The sequence below is a fragment of the Taeniopygia guttata genome, chromosome 1 (assembly GCF_048771995.1).
Source record: "Taeniopygia guttata chromosome 1, bTaeGut7.mat, whole genome shotgun sequence".
NCBI lineage: Eukaryota > Metazoa > Chordata > Aves > Passeriformes > Estrildidae > Taeniopygia > Taeniopygia guttata.
This window is the reverse complement of record NC_133024.1, coordinates 28,761,062-28,776,405: the sequence shown is the minus strand read 5'-3', so window position 1 is coordinate 28,776,405 and position 15,344 is coordinate 28,761,062. Positions and strand designations below refer to the sequence as shown.

At 41.5% G+C, this 15,344-nt stretch overlaps 2 protein-coding genes across 14 annotated transcripts in view; one reads left to right on the top strand and one right to left on the bottom strand.

The window, feature by feature from the left end:
- Positions 1 to 1,344: 1,344 nt before the first annotated feature.
- Positions 1,345 to 9,052, top strand: GSTK1 (glutathione S-transferase kappa 1). Of its 2 annotated transcripts, XM_002191997.7 has the most exons (8): positions 1,510 to 1,684; positions 2,216 to 2,297; positions 3,047 to 3,175; positions 3,497 to 3,597; positions 4,021 to 4,056; positions 6,728 to 6,844; positions 7,339 to 7,432; positions 8,760 to 9,052. In XM_002191997.7, exons 1-8 carry the CDS (start codon positions 1,619 to 1,621, stop codon positions 8,798 to 8,800), a joined length of 666 nt encoding a protein of 221 aa, XP_002192033.5. In that variant the 5' UTR covers positions 1,510 to 1,618; the 3' UTR covers positions 8,801 to 9,052. The 2 variants fall into 2 exon arrangements, with proteins under 2 accessions (XP_072782221.1, XP_002192033.5); XM_072926120.1 differs by lacking the exon at positions 2,216 to 2,297 and having other exon boundaries at positions 1,345 to 1,684.
- The window catches only part of LOC100230753 (rap1 GTPase-activating protein 1), a 48,996-nt gene continuing 38,214 nt past the window's right edge, over positions 4,563 to 15,344 (bottom strand). For 8 of the 12 annotated variants that reach the window (XM_012569937.5, XM_072926014.1, XM_002195401.7 and 5 more), the window contains 4 exons: positions 15,175 to 15,277; positions 12,085 to 12,170; positions 11,850 to 11,920; positions 9,186 to 9,639 (listed from right to left, as the gene is read on the bottom strand). In XM_012569937.5, coding sequence (XP_012425391.4) covers positions 11,897 to 11,920; positions 12,085 to 12,170; positions 15,175 to 15,277 — 213 coding nt within the window. In that variant the 3' untranslated portion in view covers positions 9,186 to 9,639; positions 11,850 to 11,896. Of the gene's footprint in view, positions 6,011 to 9,185; positions 10,075 to 11,849; positions 11,921 to 12,084; positions 12,171 to 15,174; positions 15,278 to 15,344 lie in introns of those variants that run through there. The other 4 variants (XM_030267646.4, XM_032747206.3, XM_032747209.3 and 1 more) reach the window with 4 other exon arrangements.

The following is a 15,344-nucleotide window of genomic DNA, read 5'->3' as shown; positions in this document are numbered from 1 at the left end:
CTGTCAGAACTATCTGCAGAGGACAGAACTTCTCTCCAGGTGCACCAGGCAGTGACCAGGAAGAAGGAATCCCTGGAGACTCAGAGATGGCAACAACTGATGTACAGGCCTGATGCAGTTGAGCTGAGTGAATGGGGTATATAATCCTCATTGTGACTAAGTGGACTGATATGGGGGATGTGTTAATATTTGTAGCCAAACTCTTACAGCATTCTGCCTGCACCTGAATTGCACCTGCACAAGGAAATTTTTAGGATAATTGGAGTAATTGGATTAAAAGCATATTAACAATTAACAAGATTAATAAAACATGTAAAACGGCTTAACTGTGGGATCTATCAGGCAAAGTTTCTCTTCTAAGGGATGAAAACAGATGCATACAGGATGAAATCCTAGCGAATCAGGCTACAACTGAACTCATTACAAATCTATCTTTAAAACTTTTGAAAAAACAGGTATGAAGAGAAGTTGTTTGTGAGTGGGGTTACAGGCAGCAGTGCTTGTTGCAGTCTGTGTAGCCAGCTGTGCTGGAGTCACTCTGTGTGTACAAATTTATCTCTCTGGGACACACAGCTTCACTACTGCCTGAACCAGCACTTGGGAAAGCAGCAGTCACATCCACAGGCTCCAGTGGTCTGAAGAGAGGAACCCACAAACCCCAGAGACTGCCTGAGGCAGTGACTTATTGCAACTCTTTAAAGTCACACTCCGCAGTATTTTTGACCCCTTGAGAAAAACATAAGGCAGGACTCTCCTTTGGAGAAATCCTATCAATTCTTCTAAATAGAATTTTTATTCAGTCACACTTTTTTTTTTTTTTCTTTTTTCCCCACCAATATGCTTGGTAAAGTCTTCACACTTAAGTTTCCCAACTCTCTCTCAAATATTATCTTAACGATTGGCTCCTGCCCAGTACTCAGGTGTTAAGACTTCAGGGAGGGCTCACAAACTGTTGTTGGCATTCAGGTTTTTCATTCTTGAGTTAAAGTAACTCATAATTCAGAAAGCCGCTTTGCTGAAAAAATTAAGATTACAGCCAAAGGAGGGATCCAGGAGCACGTTCCAGATAACATCCAGGAGAGAAGTGCGTTGCTGCGGTGGGGAGAGAACCGTGGCAGAACTAGAGCGTTTCGGGATTGCACAGAGCTTCTGTGGGATGGGCAGGGGAGGAATTAAAGGTGGGGAAATCGTTAGGTGAATAGAGGAACAAGTGTGGCGAAAATGGAGGGTAGGGAGATTAAAGTAAATCGTTTGTTGGTCCGGCAGGGACGCCGTGCTCCCGGGAAAACATGCTGGGCCGCTCCGCCGAGTCAGTTCCCGGCTTCCCCCCTCAGGAGCTCGCTCTCCCCCGGCCTCGCCATGGACAGGGCACAGCTCCCTGCCGGCCCCCTGCGATCCTGTCCCTGCTCTTCCTCCCGGGTCGGTACCCTTCGGAGAGCCACCGAGGCGAGCGGCAGGGGAGGCGGAGCGGGGCCGGCAGGGGAGGCGGAGCGGGCCGGGAGGTGGAGCGGGCCTGGAGTGGGAGGCTCGGCCCCGCCGCGGCGGAAGGGCCGCCCCGCCCTGCCCGGGCGCTGCTGCGGCCGCCGCCGGGCGCTGCACGGCACGGCGCGGAGCCAGGATGGGTCGGACGCTCGTGGAGCTCTTTTACGATGTGATCTCCCCGTACTCCTGGCTGGCGTTCGAGGTGAGGGGTCGGTAGAGGGAGGGAGGCCCTTCCCGGCTCTCCGGCGCCCGGCCTGTCCCGCCGCCGCCTCCCCCTCGGAAGGGCTGCTCAAGCGCAGCTCGGCCGGCTGGCTGCGGGCAGCGCTCTGTGCGCTCCGAAGTTAATTTTTCTCCCACTTCTGAGGCGTGCCTCGCGTGTTGCAGTCCAGGGGACACTAGGAAGGGTGTCCGAGCTAAACGGCAGTGCAGGAGTTAATGCTGGACATTTTGCTTGGGGGATAGCTTTCCTATTTAAAAAGTGCAGGTGTCCTGATCATGACATGAGCCTGACCTTTCCCTTACTTACCCGTGCTTAGACTTGAATTGTCGTGACATGAATAGAGACCCCTCCTGTTTTCTGAGATCAGAGTTCCCTGGCAGCATCCAGGAAAGGCTTCACAACTACCCCTAATACAGTAGGAAAGTACTTATTTGTAGTATTTACTGCCTTAGGTGCACACAGCTCTACAGACATCTCTGACTGTGAATCCCTCACTACTCTTTCACCTTGCAGGCTCTCTGCCGGTACCGGCACATCTGGAATATAGACCTGCACTTCCGTCCAGCTTTCCTTGGTGGCATAATGCAACAAACTGGTATGGAGTACAGGGAGATGAGCTCTGCAGGGAGATACCTTCTTCACTGGCAGAGCACTTAGTGTTCAAGCCCTGGGTGTGTGCAGAGCCCATGCAGAGCCAGCTCTGAACTAAGCTGTGGCACCAGTAACAGATTAACTATAGGATTGTGGAGTCCCTAAGGGATTGAGAAATTAGTCATAAGGAATTTCACACTGTTGCAACTACACAGACAGTATGTGCCAAAGTCCATCTGTTCTAAAATACAACAAAATAAATAACAATAGTAATAACTTGACATGGAGTGTTTTCCTAGAGTTAGATTTTAAACCATTTAAATTTAAAGGAAAGATACAAGTATGTCCTGAAACAGTACTCATGGCCTTACTCAGATCACCAAGACTTAAAACACATAAATCATGAATTAGCAAGTCTTTACATCGGTTTACCCATGCATTAAGAGTTGTCTAGCTTAAAAGTCATCTGTCTGAATCAACATAAATCCCTCCTAGAACATTTGTACCTTGGCTTAAAACTGATTCAGCTATCCTAAAGGTTTGATCTGTGCAAAACTGAAATAAACCATGTTTAAATCCTAGGGTTATCTTTGGAAAAGCCAAGTAAATTTCAGTAAGCCAACATGAAATTATACTGCAAAATTACACTCTTCCTTAGGTGTATGTATGTATGAGGCAACATTTGTCCAGTGTTGTTTTGTTCAGTGTTATTATAATACAGCTGGAAATCTCAACAGAACTTTTTCCTAAAAGGTAACAAGCCGCCAGCAATGTTACCAAAGCGAGGGGAATACATGCTGAAGGATTTGAAAAGGATGGCAAAATACTACCAGGTGCCTGTACACATGTCCCCAGATGCCTTCCAGCACATCATGGGCACAAGTAAGAGTCTTAGCTGGTATTTCTCATCCCTAGCACTTCTGGTTCCAGTTCTCCCTACCAGTAAAGGTGAATTCCCTGTGTGCAGCCTTTTTCTGAACCTGTGAGCAGCATGAAGTCTGTGCATTCGTAGCCACGAGAGAAATTCCTGGAGAAATATGGCTGTGAATGATGATGGGAGATAACCATGGGTCACCATGAGCTTTACTGCACAGACTGTGGGTTTCTCAGGATTGTCACAGTGTTCTTAGCAGTCATGCAGACCACACCTGCTCCCGATGCTGTGCCTTGTCTGAGTGTTCCTCTGTCTCCCCACTAATGCAGGCAGTCTGACGGCCATGCGCTTTATCACAGCCATTGACATGACAAACCCACAGTACCTGGAACCCTTATCTAGGGAGTTCTGGATCCGCTTTTGGTCACAGGTCAGTATTTTATGCAGCCAACTTCTTGGTCCTTTCTGTCACCCTTCCTGTCCCACATAATTCAAATGTGGAATTCCAACAAAAGGAAGAAAATGTCTTTTAATGAAAAGTCATAGCAGTAAGTTAAAGTTACAGTGGTTCAGAAGCCTTACAAGCTTATAATCAGCTTAATTTGCCTTCTTTTAGGAATATATGGTGGGTCCACGAGGTTGGAGCAATGGATCAGTGGTTCATATCAGAAAACATTTTAATACATTCCCAGATTAGGTGACTTAAGACCTTTTCTGAGGTAATTTCTCCAGCAACTAGTAATGGGCTTATTTTTGTTTTCTTAGAAAACTTGCTTTTAAATCCAGACCTGAGCTTTTGTTTCAGTATTCTTAAATAAGTAATTCTTAATTACTTATTTTATTCTTTTACCAGCATGAAGACATCAGTGAGCCAGAGAGCATATTGGCTGTAAGTGTCTCCTTTTTTCTTGGTGCTTCTGTATTTCTGATAGATATTCTTATTGATGACTTTGAAAAAAAATGGATTTAAATTCCCTTGCAACTCTGTTTGGATTTTTTTATTTTTCTTGTTATGTTTTACGTAACACTCAGAACCAGAATACCTTTTTTTTTTTTTTTCTTTTTGTTACTTCATGTGACAAGATACCCAGGCTGGACAATGAGTTACCTGTTGATACTGTTTCATTAACAGTATCAACAGGTACATCATGAAAGTATAAATAGTTTCTGCAGAATGCATTGAGGCATTGCTGCTATATGAAATGTTCAGGTGTAATGCAACACTTGGGGAAGGTGACTTTCCTTAGAGTGATGCAGTCAGATTTTCTATTAAGCTTAATGACATATTCACCTTTTATATACCTGGAAATTATACTCTTTATTTATTTCCTTTTGCTGTTTCAATTTTGTTTATTACAGTAAAAGCTGTAATGGCATCTAAGTTAGTATACCAGTAGATCCTCTTAAATCTCTAATTTCTTCATTATTTTATAAGTTCCTGGAATATGAAGAAAAGAGAGGAGTTGTTCATGACTAGTCTCTCCTATCCAACATACCTAGTTGAAATATGAAGCTTGCAGTCTTACTGTTCCCCCCAAGTCTAGTCCTTGCTCTTCAGCTTCATCTTAGTGTAGCGTTTTTACCAAAATTTCAGTAAAGGTTTGCACTTCACCTTTTTAAGAAGCAAGATTTGAAAGTATAATTAAAGTTATACTTTATTTAAATATATAATTTAATTACTTATCTTTATAGCTAAAGATGTAATTAATGTGGTACTTTTACCCTGGCAGGCAGCCAAGCACCACATAGGTGCTCACTTGCTTCCTCCCACTGCCCAGGAGGACAGGGGAAGGAGAAAAGAATAAAAGCCAGAAAACTTGTGGGTTGAGACAAAATTATGTAATAAGCAAAAGAGAAGTGGAAGCAGAGTGAAAGAAAACAAAGAACCACCTACATGTAGACTGATGCTCAGCCAGTTCCCAAGAAAAAGGTTAACGTGCCTAAACCCCCTCTTTATTAATTACTGCTGAGCATGGTATATGGCATGGTCTGTCTCTTGGGTTAGTTCAGATCATCTCCCAGCCTCTGGTGAAGCCCCAGTTTATTCACTGTGGGGGGAGAGTGAGAACCAGAGAGTGCCTCAACACTGTGCAAACACCATTCATCAATAGCTAAAATAATGAGGATGTTATCAGCATTGTTTTGGTCACAGATCTGAAACACAAAACCACAGGAGCTGCTGTGAAGCAAAGTAACTCCATTTTAGCTAGACCCTGTACACAAATATATACAGAACGTTGTCACATAGTCTCTGAATCCCTCATTATTTAAATAAAGCAAGGACATGCAGAAGTTCAGCGCCACAATACTCAGAACAATCTCTAATTTAGTCACAGTTTAGCAGTCAAGTATCCCCCGTTTGTCAGTGCAGAGAGGGAGGTGTCCCCTTGTCTGCTTGTGTCTGTCTTCATTCACTCCAGCAACAAGTACTAGACTTTTCTGGAAATTTGTCATCCAAAGGTGGCTGAAAGGTCCCAGCCAATCATCTGATTCTTTAGAGGTGGATTTATTTTACACATCAGTTAGAGAATGTTTAAAAATTGCTTTTTAAACTTGATAATAATTCCTTAGTATTCTCTTCTTTATTTAATCAAAAGCAGCTTCACATAAATTGTTATATCAGCAATGTGTGGTCTGAATTCTGCCCCAGTCCACTTAAATCCTCTTTCTGTCCTGGAATGGTGAGGACCAGATACTATGTCACTGTGTAAATGTTGCAGTATAAGCACTTTGGATACCAAGCAGTTTGTTCTAGTCCAGTGGTACACTTGTTTAACTTCCTGTTCAAGCACAATCCAGAAGAGCTCCTCGTTTCCCATGAAAATGTCATGAAAATGTGGGTGCTAAACAAAAAAAGTAATTGAAAGAGTCATTAACACCTGCATGTGCAGGGTTCATTGCCCATGCAATATTGCATTTCTTTCTTTCTTTTTTTTTTGTGTGTGAAATACTTTTTTCAAAGAACACTTGTAAGTCATTGTTGCCAGATAAACATTGGACATTTAAGGTTTAAGTTTGGCTACTTTGTCTCATTCCTGTGTGGCAGAGGCTCAGGGGAGGTGAAAAGGATCCAGCAGTAACACCAGCCACTGTTTCACTTCTGTGATTTAGTGTCTTTCCTGCTGTGTCACTTACAGATGTCATGTTTGTCACACAAACTGTTTCTGTTTTGGTAGGCTTGTACAGTGAGATTTTACTTTTCATAATACCAGTTTGAGGTTTTTTGTAAGTTGTCTGATGAGTCATTATATCGAAAGTTCTTTTTTTTTTTTTTTTTTTTTTTTTTTTTTTTTCTTCAGTTTAGGAACTCCTAGGGGAAAAGAGTACAGATTTGGGGCTTGGAAGATTTAAAATGTCTCTTCTACTTTGTATCTGAGAGTTATTAAATGATGAATAGGTTGGGAATACGGCAAGACAGTTGTGCAAGTGCTTCAAAAGTATTTTGAATTTTTTCGTCAATAGACTTTAGGTGATAATCTTGACAATTAAATTGATTAGACTGGGGTAGGAATTAGAATGTTTACTTTTAGAGTATTCTTAAATATATCATCTTTCCACAGGTTGCCCGACAGGCTGGGCTCTCAGCAGAGCTCTCCCAGAAGGCACTTGAAATGATTTCATCCCCTACAGTGAAGGACCGACTGAAAGACACAACAGCTGAAGTGCTGAAATACGGGGTGAGATGCTTCCAGTGGCACTAGGCTTCACAGCTGTGCATTCCTTCCCTCTTAGGAATACAGGGAAGCAGGGAAAAATGAGGGTGATGATTAGAAAGCACTATATAGACACCTTGTTTCCCAGTGTGTGAAATCCACCTCACTGTTGTTGGTAGTTTATCTCACTGTCATCTGGGAAAATAAGGTTGACCCACTCATTCCAGCTGGACAGCAAGGACAGGAAAAGTACTGAGATATAGTATTTATTGCTACTTGAAATAGAACTGTGGATTAATCAGGTTGTTTTTATGCTCCTTCAAAAGGGGCACACAGGCTCTGGAGAGTCACCTACTCTCAGATGGCTTCATTAGGCTTATCTTTAAGAATGAAGTTTAAAAGAAGGGGAGGAAAAAAAAAGTAAACATTCTCTGGATTTATTCCTGGAGACTGGTAATACGACTGCAAGAAATTCTCCCATTATAACATTCTCTGTTTCATCTCCATGTTGTCAATAGGCATTTGGGATGCCTGCTGTTGTGGCACATTATGATGGGGAACCTCATCTGTTTTTTGGCTCTGATCGTTTAGAGCTGCTAGGCAGCATTCTAGGTGAGTCTGCCTCATTACATCCCTTTGGTTTCATGCTTTCACCCTCTTGGAACAAAATATGTAATGCAGCTGAGTAAAACACTCTTCAGGGCTTTCAAATGTTAAATAATGTTGGTTATCCTTCTCCTGGAATGAAACTGCTGACTGAAATCTGTCTCAGTACACTTAAAATAACCAAATGATCCTTTTCCAAACCAGAAGTAACTTGAGTACTCCATCGTCTTGTGGTATGTTTCAAGGCTTTGTGTTCCCTGTGCCATTCTCAAAATACTACTGAAACTCTTTAGTTCTCAAAATATTCATATGTAACCTTTTGGTACTGGACAGTAGGCCTTGGCTAAGATTATGACTATGGCTGGTAATGCTTTTTTCTTTTTTCTTTTTTTTTTGTCATTCTAACATTTTCATTTTATATCTGTTCCTTCTTAGTAAAAGCACAGCTTTTACTAAGCTTTTATTACAGCTCCCCAGTCCATAACTTGTGTCTACCTACACAGCTGTTTAAAAGTTGTTCATATATTGACCATCCTTCTTTTCATTTTTCTATTAACAGCATATACACTTTAAATTCGTTAAGGGATTTAAGTAGTTGTGATAAATAATAAAACTAAAGTCACCTGTTTGTATGAATTAGAGGGCATCCCAAGATTTGGCACTTTGAGAGAGTGTCTCTAGAAAGAGTTATGCACATAATTAGCTCATGCATTTGTGGAAAACACTCAGCAGAAAGTATTAATGCATATTAGTATTAGTCATAGGCTTAAGCAGAAGGGAAATTTTTTGAGTTTTTCATTTTTTTAGTCTTCTGGATGAGTTTCTGATTCTATAAAATATTCTTGATGAACATGAGAATGAGGAAGAAGAGTACTCAACACCCACTACAGCAGTCACTAATACTGACTGGAATGTTGTGGCCTGGTTTCTAGTCTCAACTCCAAGGACTTACTATTTTGATTTTCTTTTTGATTCTCTGACTCTGCAGCCTTGCACCCTTTTTTTGCCTTTTTTAACCCCCAGCCCCACCCCACCCCCCAACAAGTCCTAAAGAGAACTGATTTCTCTGTCATGTGGAATACCCCTGACCTGCAGATGTCTCATCTGTAATGGAAGAAAATAATTCTTCTGTACAGTTTCAGTTGTGACTAGACAGTGAAATATTTATGGAGCTGACTGTTGCACACCAAACAAGATATAAATCTGTATTCCATCACCAGCAGTTACCCTTCACAAGAGTAGGAACAGCAATCCTGCTGCAGAAAAATGACTGGCCAATTACTTGTATGGACTAAATTTTAACATATCTCTTTTGTGCTGGTTTGTCTTGCAGGTGAAAAATGGCTGGGACCAGTTCCAAGCCCCAAGCTGTGAAATGTCCTGGGCAAATATATAGGAAGGAAAATATATATGTCAATCTTCAGTGATTATCTGAATGTACTCAATTTTATGGAGAGATGGCTTTCTCATCCTTAACTTTACTGCTTGGTCTCATCTCTAATTTTGAAAAATATCAAGGTTTGCCAGTATTACCAGCCTGGTAAGGTGTTTACCAATACAAATGTGCTTCCTTTCTTTCAACAGATCAACGATTAACATTAAAGATTTAACTTCTTGCAGAGCGAACATTCTTCTTCCCTGGTTGGTTTTCTTTCCTTTACCCTAAAAACATGAGGATTATGTAGTTACTGGACTGCAATCTTTGGGTTTCTCATGTCTTCCTACTTGTCCGTTATAAACACACACACAAAACCTAAGAGAAACTGGCCATATTCTCCTTTTATTTTAAGTCCAGTGTACTACATAGACATAAGAAGCACAGGCTAAGATATTAATGCTTCCTTTTACTTTGCATCATGGCAGCTGGGAAGGACACAAAATAACAGCCCAAAGAAGAATCTAGGGAACCAAACAAGTATTTTAAAAGGAATTGTCCCCATCCTGGACAATATTTGATACACCTTGCTCTGCAGTCACTGGTATCTGAGGAAACCACCACACATGTGCATTCGTGGGCACCAACCCCAAACCTTGCAGGGGTTTTTAACTAATGCAAGTTTTACAGGAATGTCTTTGGAGAACAGTTGTGAACACCACAGTAGGTTCAGCTGGTAACTGAAGTAGACTCTGTTTTGCTTCCTCAAGGATGCCCTAATTTCTGCCTATCCAAAGGTGATTTGGATATGGCTGTGAGGGACTTCCAATCATGTAGTCTGCAGAGGGAAAGGTATGCAAACAATTAAAATAAGAAACTTCACATGGAAACAGTTTGAGTTCGGCCCTGTATTGGCTGAATTAGAATGACACAAAGAAATTTCATTTATATAAAGTTTGATTTCTCTATGATTCCACACACTTTGATGCATCACTGAATGAAAAAGCAGCAACTGGAATTCCCTTTTTTGTCTTTTTAAGGTAAAGTATATTCATGTATTTTCACTTGAACAGCAAATCCTAGAACAAAGCATCAGAAAAAAAGTCTGCATCCTTCATGTTCTTACAGCTCTAAGTGTTGTGGGAGTATCATGTGTTCCCCCATCCACAATTTCTATTTCTTTCAGCTCTTCGGGAAATACCCTAGAATTGGAGGAGTCCTTTCTCCTTTTTACGAGTGCACCCATTAGTCTTTGGGCAAATCCAGCCTGGAACTGAAGGAAATCTTTGTGAGAGATAAGAGGAGTTAGAATGACAAGGAGGTTACCATGGATGTGGGTGCCATAGGTTTCTTTGTGTCCCTTGCAGCCATGTTACAGAATTTTTTTACCATTTCTCCCCTGAAACTTGCTAGTCTCCAATCTGTGCTATCAAACTGATTCAGAGGTTGTGATAAAATGGAATGACTAAAGCACCACTTTAAGCCAGTAGTGCTGTCTCAGGAGTGGGTAAAATGCCCTTTTATGGAAATAATGAACTCTGGTAAGGAGCTGGTGAGAGTTCAAAGAACATCTGGAAATAATCTCACAGTGAAAAGCAGGGTCTCATGAAACTTTGTTCTTAGAACCAGATCAACTGAAAAATAACCAACCTTTGTGGCAGAATGTTGCTGATTTGGCAGACAGACCAAAAGACATGGATCCTACAAACTGCAATATATTTCAATTAATTATCTTAAATAATGCTCTTTGACCTACTTCAAACCAGTGGAAATTAAATGCTCAATACATTAGGTACTGAAATTATACCTAAGTACTACTGAGATACATTGCTAATTGCCTGTAATAGCTACCAGTAAATGCAAAACCACAGCCTTTGCATCAGTGAGTTTGCAGATTGTTGCAATTCCGACTCTGTACCTATTTTGAGCAAAATCTGCCTGTTTGGGAGCAGAATTTTGAAGGAGCTCTGCCCATCATTTAGACAGCCTTGCTCCTGTGTTACAGAGCCATACTGTGAGTACAAGCTCTTGGTAAACACTCTGGGGATGACCCCAGTAAACAGTGGCTAGCAGCTGCACTGTCATGCTCAGTTCTGAACTCTGCTGTAGCACACACTGAAGCAGCCTCAGCTGCTTCCAGTGAGTGCCAGCTCCCTTCTCTGATCTGCTGTGGCACCAGTGGCCACCACCACATGGAGCTGAACTGTTCACCTGGCTGCTCTGAATGCCACAAGGTGGCAGGGCAGCTAAAACTTGAGCACTGAGGATTTGAACTGCAACAATAAGAACTACCAGCTATTTAGGAATATTTAGGAATAGCTGGAAGAATTTTCTTCCATAAAGATGACACCTCTTCTACTCAGCTACTCAATCGAGTTCCTAAGAGCCTCACATCCCCACCACCTTCAAGGCAGCTGTTCAGCTGTCAGGCCACAGAAGATACTGGGCAAGGAAAGGGACATTGAGCAAAAAGACTCTCAACAACACAGGCAAACTGTCAAGAGAACAATCCTAAAGTTGTGTTTCCATTTGCTCTATTACAGACCTCACCAGGAAATCAAGTCCCACTTCCCATATCTGGAAAAGCTGTGAAACTGGCGTGGACAAGTAGGTCCCACCAATTCTAGGCTGAAAGCAAATAAGCAAGTGTACAGATAGGCACAATGTCAGAAAATGAGCAACAAAAAGGGGTTCTGTAAAGTAATGAAACTATTATAAAAAGCAGAGGTAGGGCACACAGAAAGGTAGGTTGTATCTGAACGAAGGAAACTGAACAATGAAAGACAAGAGAAAGAAAGTGTGCCTAGACTAGGGCAGAGAACAGAATCTCAGTGGGAAATGCTGTTCCCTGAGAGGGAGGAGGCAGCCAAGAAAGGGAGTGCTTAGGTAAATCAGGCAGGCCAGAGCTGCTGGCCATGGAAGATGACTTGGGGAGGAAGGTGAAGGACTAACTCTGTTTCCTGAGAAGCTGTACAGCACTTGCTTCACTGTCTCAGTGAGGCAGGAGTGGCCAGGGGCCCGTGGCTCTCCTCCCCCCATGTGCATTACCTGTGCTGCTCACCCTGCGTGCGGCAGGCAGTGCTCCAGCGCCGACATCACACACAGCACAAAATGGAGGCCTGCAGAACAAGGCACCGCTTTAACCTCCCCTGCAAGCGCCTTCCTCCTGCCCTACTGTCCTTTCGACCCTCAGCAAGCAACACCTCCTACATCAAGCCTCTCTCTTTTCTCCCATCCTTATCTCTGTGCAAGCGAGAAGGAAACATTTTATTAAAGCACTTACTGGATTATGGTGCTGAGCCTCTGCTTTGCTGCCTTTTCCTTTTCCAGTGGAGCCAGCAACACTGCTGGAAGGAAGCAACCTGCTTCCTAGAAGGGAACCAAGCACAGAACAATACAAAAATAATCAAGAGGGTGTCCCAGGAGCTGCACACATAGCTGGTTTTATCCCAAAGTTTTCACATATCTGTGGCCCATCCACAGGTAAGAGTGAAAGGAATGTACCTATGCCCAAATTGCCTAGTGTTACCTTCACCTGTTTCTTATTCCAGCTCGAAACATGACGAAAGTGACTGCTTTCGTTTCATTAAAAAAATAGTCATCAGCCACTGGTTCCAGACAATCTGAATGCCTTATTCCCAAGGATACACACTTGTGAAGCAGACTTATGCTCTCACAAAGTTTCTCTTCCTTCTCCCTCTGACCCCTCCCTTGAGATTCCCACATCTGACCTCAGGGTTTCAGGAATTTGCCTCTCATCACATATCAACATCATGGCAAAACTAGGGACTAAATGCTTGTAAAATTCACAATTAAGAGCATTCTTTTGCTTTCTGTAATCATCTTATATTCACCATACACATTTCTCAAAAAATGAGTAAGATGTCTTTAACATAACAGTCTTCCTAAACTATTCTACATTACTCTTGGATGATCCTCCATTCTATCCATTCTATGGTTAAAATTGCTAAATATGGTAATTTCCAACCAGTACAGTCTGTGGAAGCTTATGCATAGCTGCATCACAAAATAAATCTGTATTATAAAATATTAAATCTTTTCTTTAAATCAGAGGAAAAATGGGAAGAGTTTGAATTAAAGACTTGATATTAGTGCGGAATGTGCTAAGGGGTATAATGGGCAGGTGAATACCTCTGATGGCGTATCTAACCACCATTCAATCAGGAAAGTGAAGAAAGCTAATAAGGGATTCCTGCAGTAAGATGGTAAGCTAAGTGCTTTTCCCAGGAATACTTCTTTCTTTTTAGTTTTTTGGTTTTTTTTACTTATATGTGATCACACCAGTATTTTCTAGGAAACAGATAAGATGCAACTATTTTTTCAGCATTTTTTCCAAGGCAGATGATCCCCTTTCCCAGTGTAATTATGTAATTTAAAATTGAGATTTAAAAGCAAAACTGGTGAATCACTGCCAAGTGCTGCTAAACTGTGGTTCTAAACATCATGAATTTACAATATGAGGGTCCTTCTCTATTTTGTATATATCCCAGTTCCACTATGCTGAAATTTAATTATGATGTATGTTTATTGTAGGAAGTGGCCTAATAGGCCTAATAGGCCAAGTACCTAAATAAAAACATATCTAACACAACTGGTAGTGTCTAAGTGTTAAGGAGAGTTATAGCTGAATTTTTATCTTGCCCTTGAGGCTAGGGAGAAAGTCACTTCTGCCTCATGTGACATGCACTGTCACATGAGACATGTTGTTGCTTTAAAGCCAACTCAGAAAATATTTTGGCAAAGGCAGTTCTCTATGTCATGATCTGGGAGCATAATGACCACAGACTGCTGACATTTTTTTTTCCTGTAACTTTGCTCTCTCAATCTAAAAGGCAAATTGGAGAAGCCAAGAATGTGTACATGGGTTAGGAATGCTGGATTTATTCAGCATAGGATCTAGACTCACAGTGGAATTGTCTTAGGTTTCTCCATTAAAAAAAAAAATCAGTTTGTCTGATTTTACACAGTGCATTAACTGTGGCTGACTACTTACTGGATAACTCAATAAAGGGCAAAACTAAACCACCAGGATAATGCTCTCTGTCCCCAGGGCTGTAAAATCTAAAAAATATGTTAAACTTTACACTGCATTCTCTGTAATGATTATTCTCAGTGATGTATATTAATGATTTATACACTGTAAGACAATAAAGAGTCAGCAGACAGAGAAACTATCTGTAAAGAGCAGCAGAAGCTAATGGAAAGCATCCCTGCCTCCAGCATCCACAACAAAAGAGGACTATCTGACAGAACAGCAATCTCTGCAGAATATCTGACAATATCACATCTTCAGTGATGTTGCTAAGATACAGACAATTTTATGCAGGGATCTATCTGACAGCCACTCTTGATATCTCATATACAGCAGCAGTGGAGAATGAGACCTAACTCAATTCTCCAAGTTGTCTCCACTTTCTGACCCTTGTAATCTTTACAAACAATCCTTTTTCACACAATTCCTATAAAGATTTCACAGTTCATTCCAACCAACTCTTTTCTTTGCCATACACATAATCCGTAGTATCTCTTACCATCTCAACATGCTCCTATTCCAGTCTTCCAGCAACAAATGCTAAATGTTTTGCCTTTCACAGTTTCTAATGACTTCCCAAATTCAGAAGCTTAGTCTTTTCAATCATACTTTCCCAAAATCTTACACAGCTTCATTCTCAGAAACAGACTGAAATGGATTTAAACTTTCCCTAATTTTAGCTTAAGGCTGATGCTCAACAAGAAATGCTTCAATCCAAACCAGTTCATTTTAACAAAGTGAAACACAACTGCAAACAGGGTCTGAGATCAGGCAGGTGATCCAGCTCCACAGCAGGAAATGCAATGGGTGTCCCTGCTGCAGGACTGAAGAGAACTTCTAAGGACTATAATCACCTCTGCACTGTGAATGGATCCAAGTTGATGTTAAGCAACTACGTCAGCTTTAATCAAGTACTAGACTACGAGCCCAACCTCGGCAAAAAACTCTTGGTGCAGGTTAGCTTCCTGATTACCCACCTTCTCAGGAGCATACTGCTTGGTTCAGGAAGCAGTTCCTATAATCCCATATCCAATCTAGTTTATATGGGTACTGCATTCAGAAATGCAACCACAGCTCTCCACAGAAAACATATGAACACTTTCATTCTTTGCAGTCTACTGTAACTCCTTTTGCAGTATGTAGAGCACTATTCTTTCCCAATTGAACATTGCATGGCAGATTTTCTCCCCATTTTCCTGAGCTGTCATCTACCTGTGCTACTAAAATACTAAGTACAGCATATAAAAGATTTGGCTCTACCTCTCATATGCTTCTACAAGCATAAGTAGAGGGTTTTTTCTATTTTTCTTTCTTTTTTACCTGGTGAGCTAGAAGTACTGGGTGTGCAGTCACTGTCATCCAGCCACATACTCTGAATCATTGAATCCTGTTTTGGAGGGCCCTTAAGTGAGCACGTCAGCTCCTGGAGAGGGCAAAGAAGATGTGTTTTAATAATGCACCTGGTAAAATCAGGGAGGGTAGCCTCTGTT

Excerpts from the sequence above, each read along its gene's own strand:
- GSTK1 (XM_072926120.1), top strand. The coding sequence starts at position 1,360 with ATGGACAGGGCACAGCTCCCTGCCGGCCCCCTGCGATCCTGTCCCTGC. Across the intron at positions 3,598-4,020 it reads GGATCCGCTTTTGGTCACAG|CATGAAGACATCAGTGAGCC; the intron begins GTCAGTATTTTA and ends TTCTTTTACCAG. Across the intron at positions 6,845-7,338 it reads CTGAAGTGCTGAAATACGGG|GCATTTGGGATGCCTGCTGT; the intron begins GTGAGATGCTTC and ends TGTTGTCAATAG.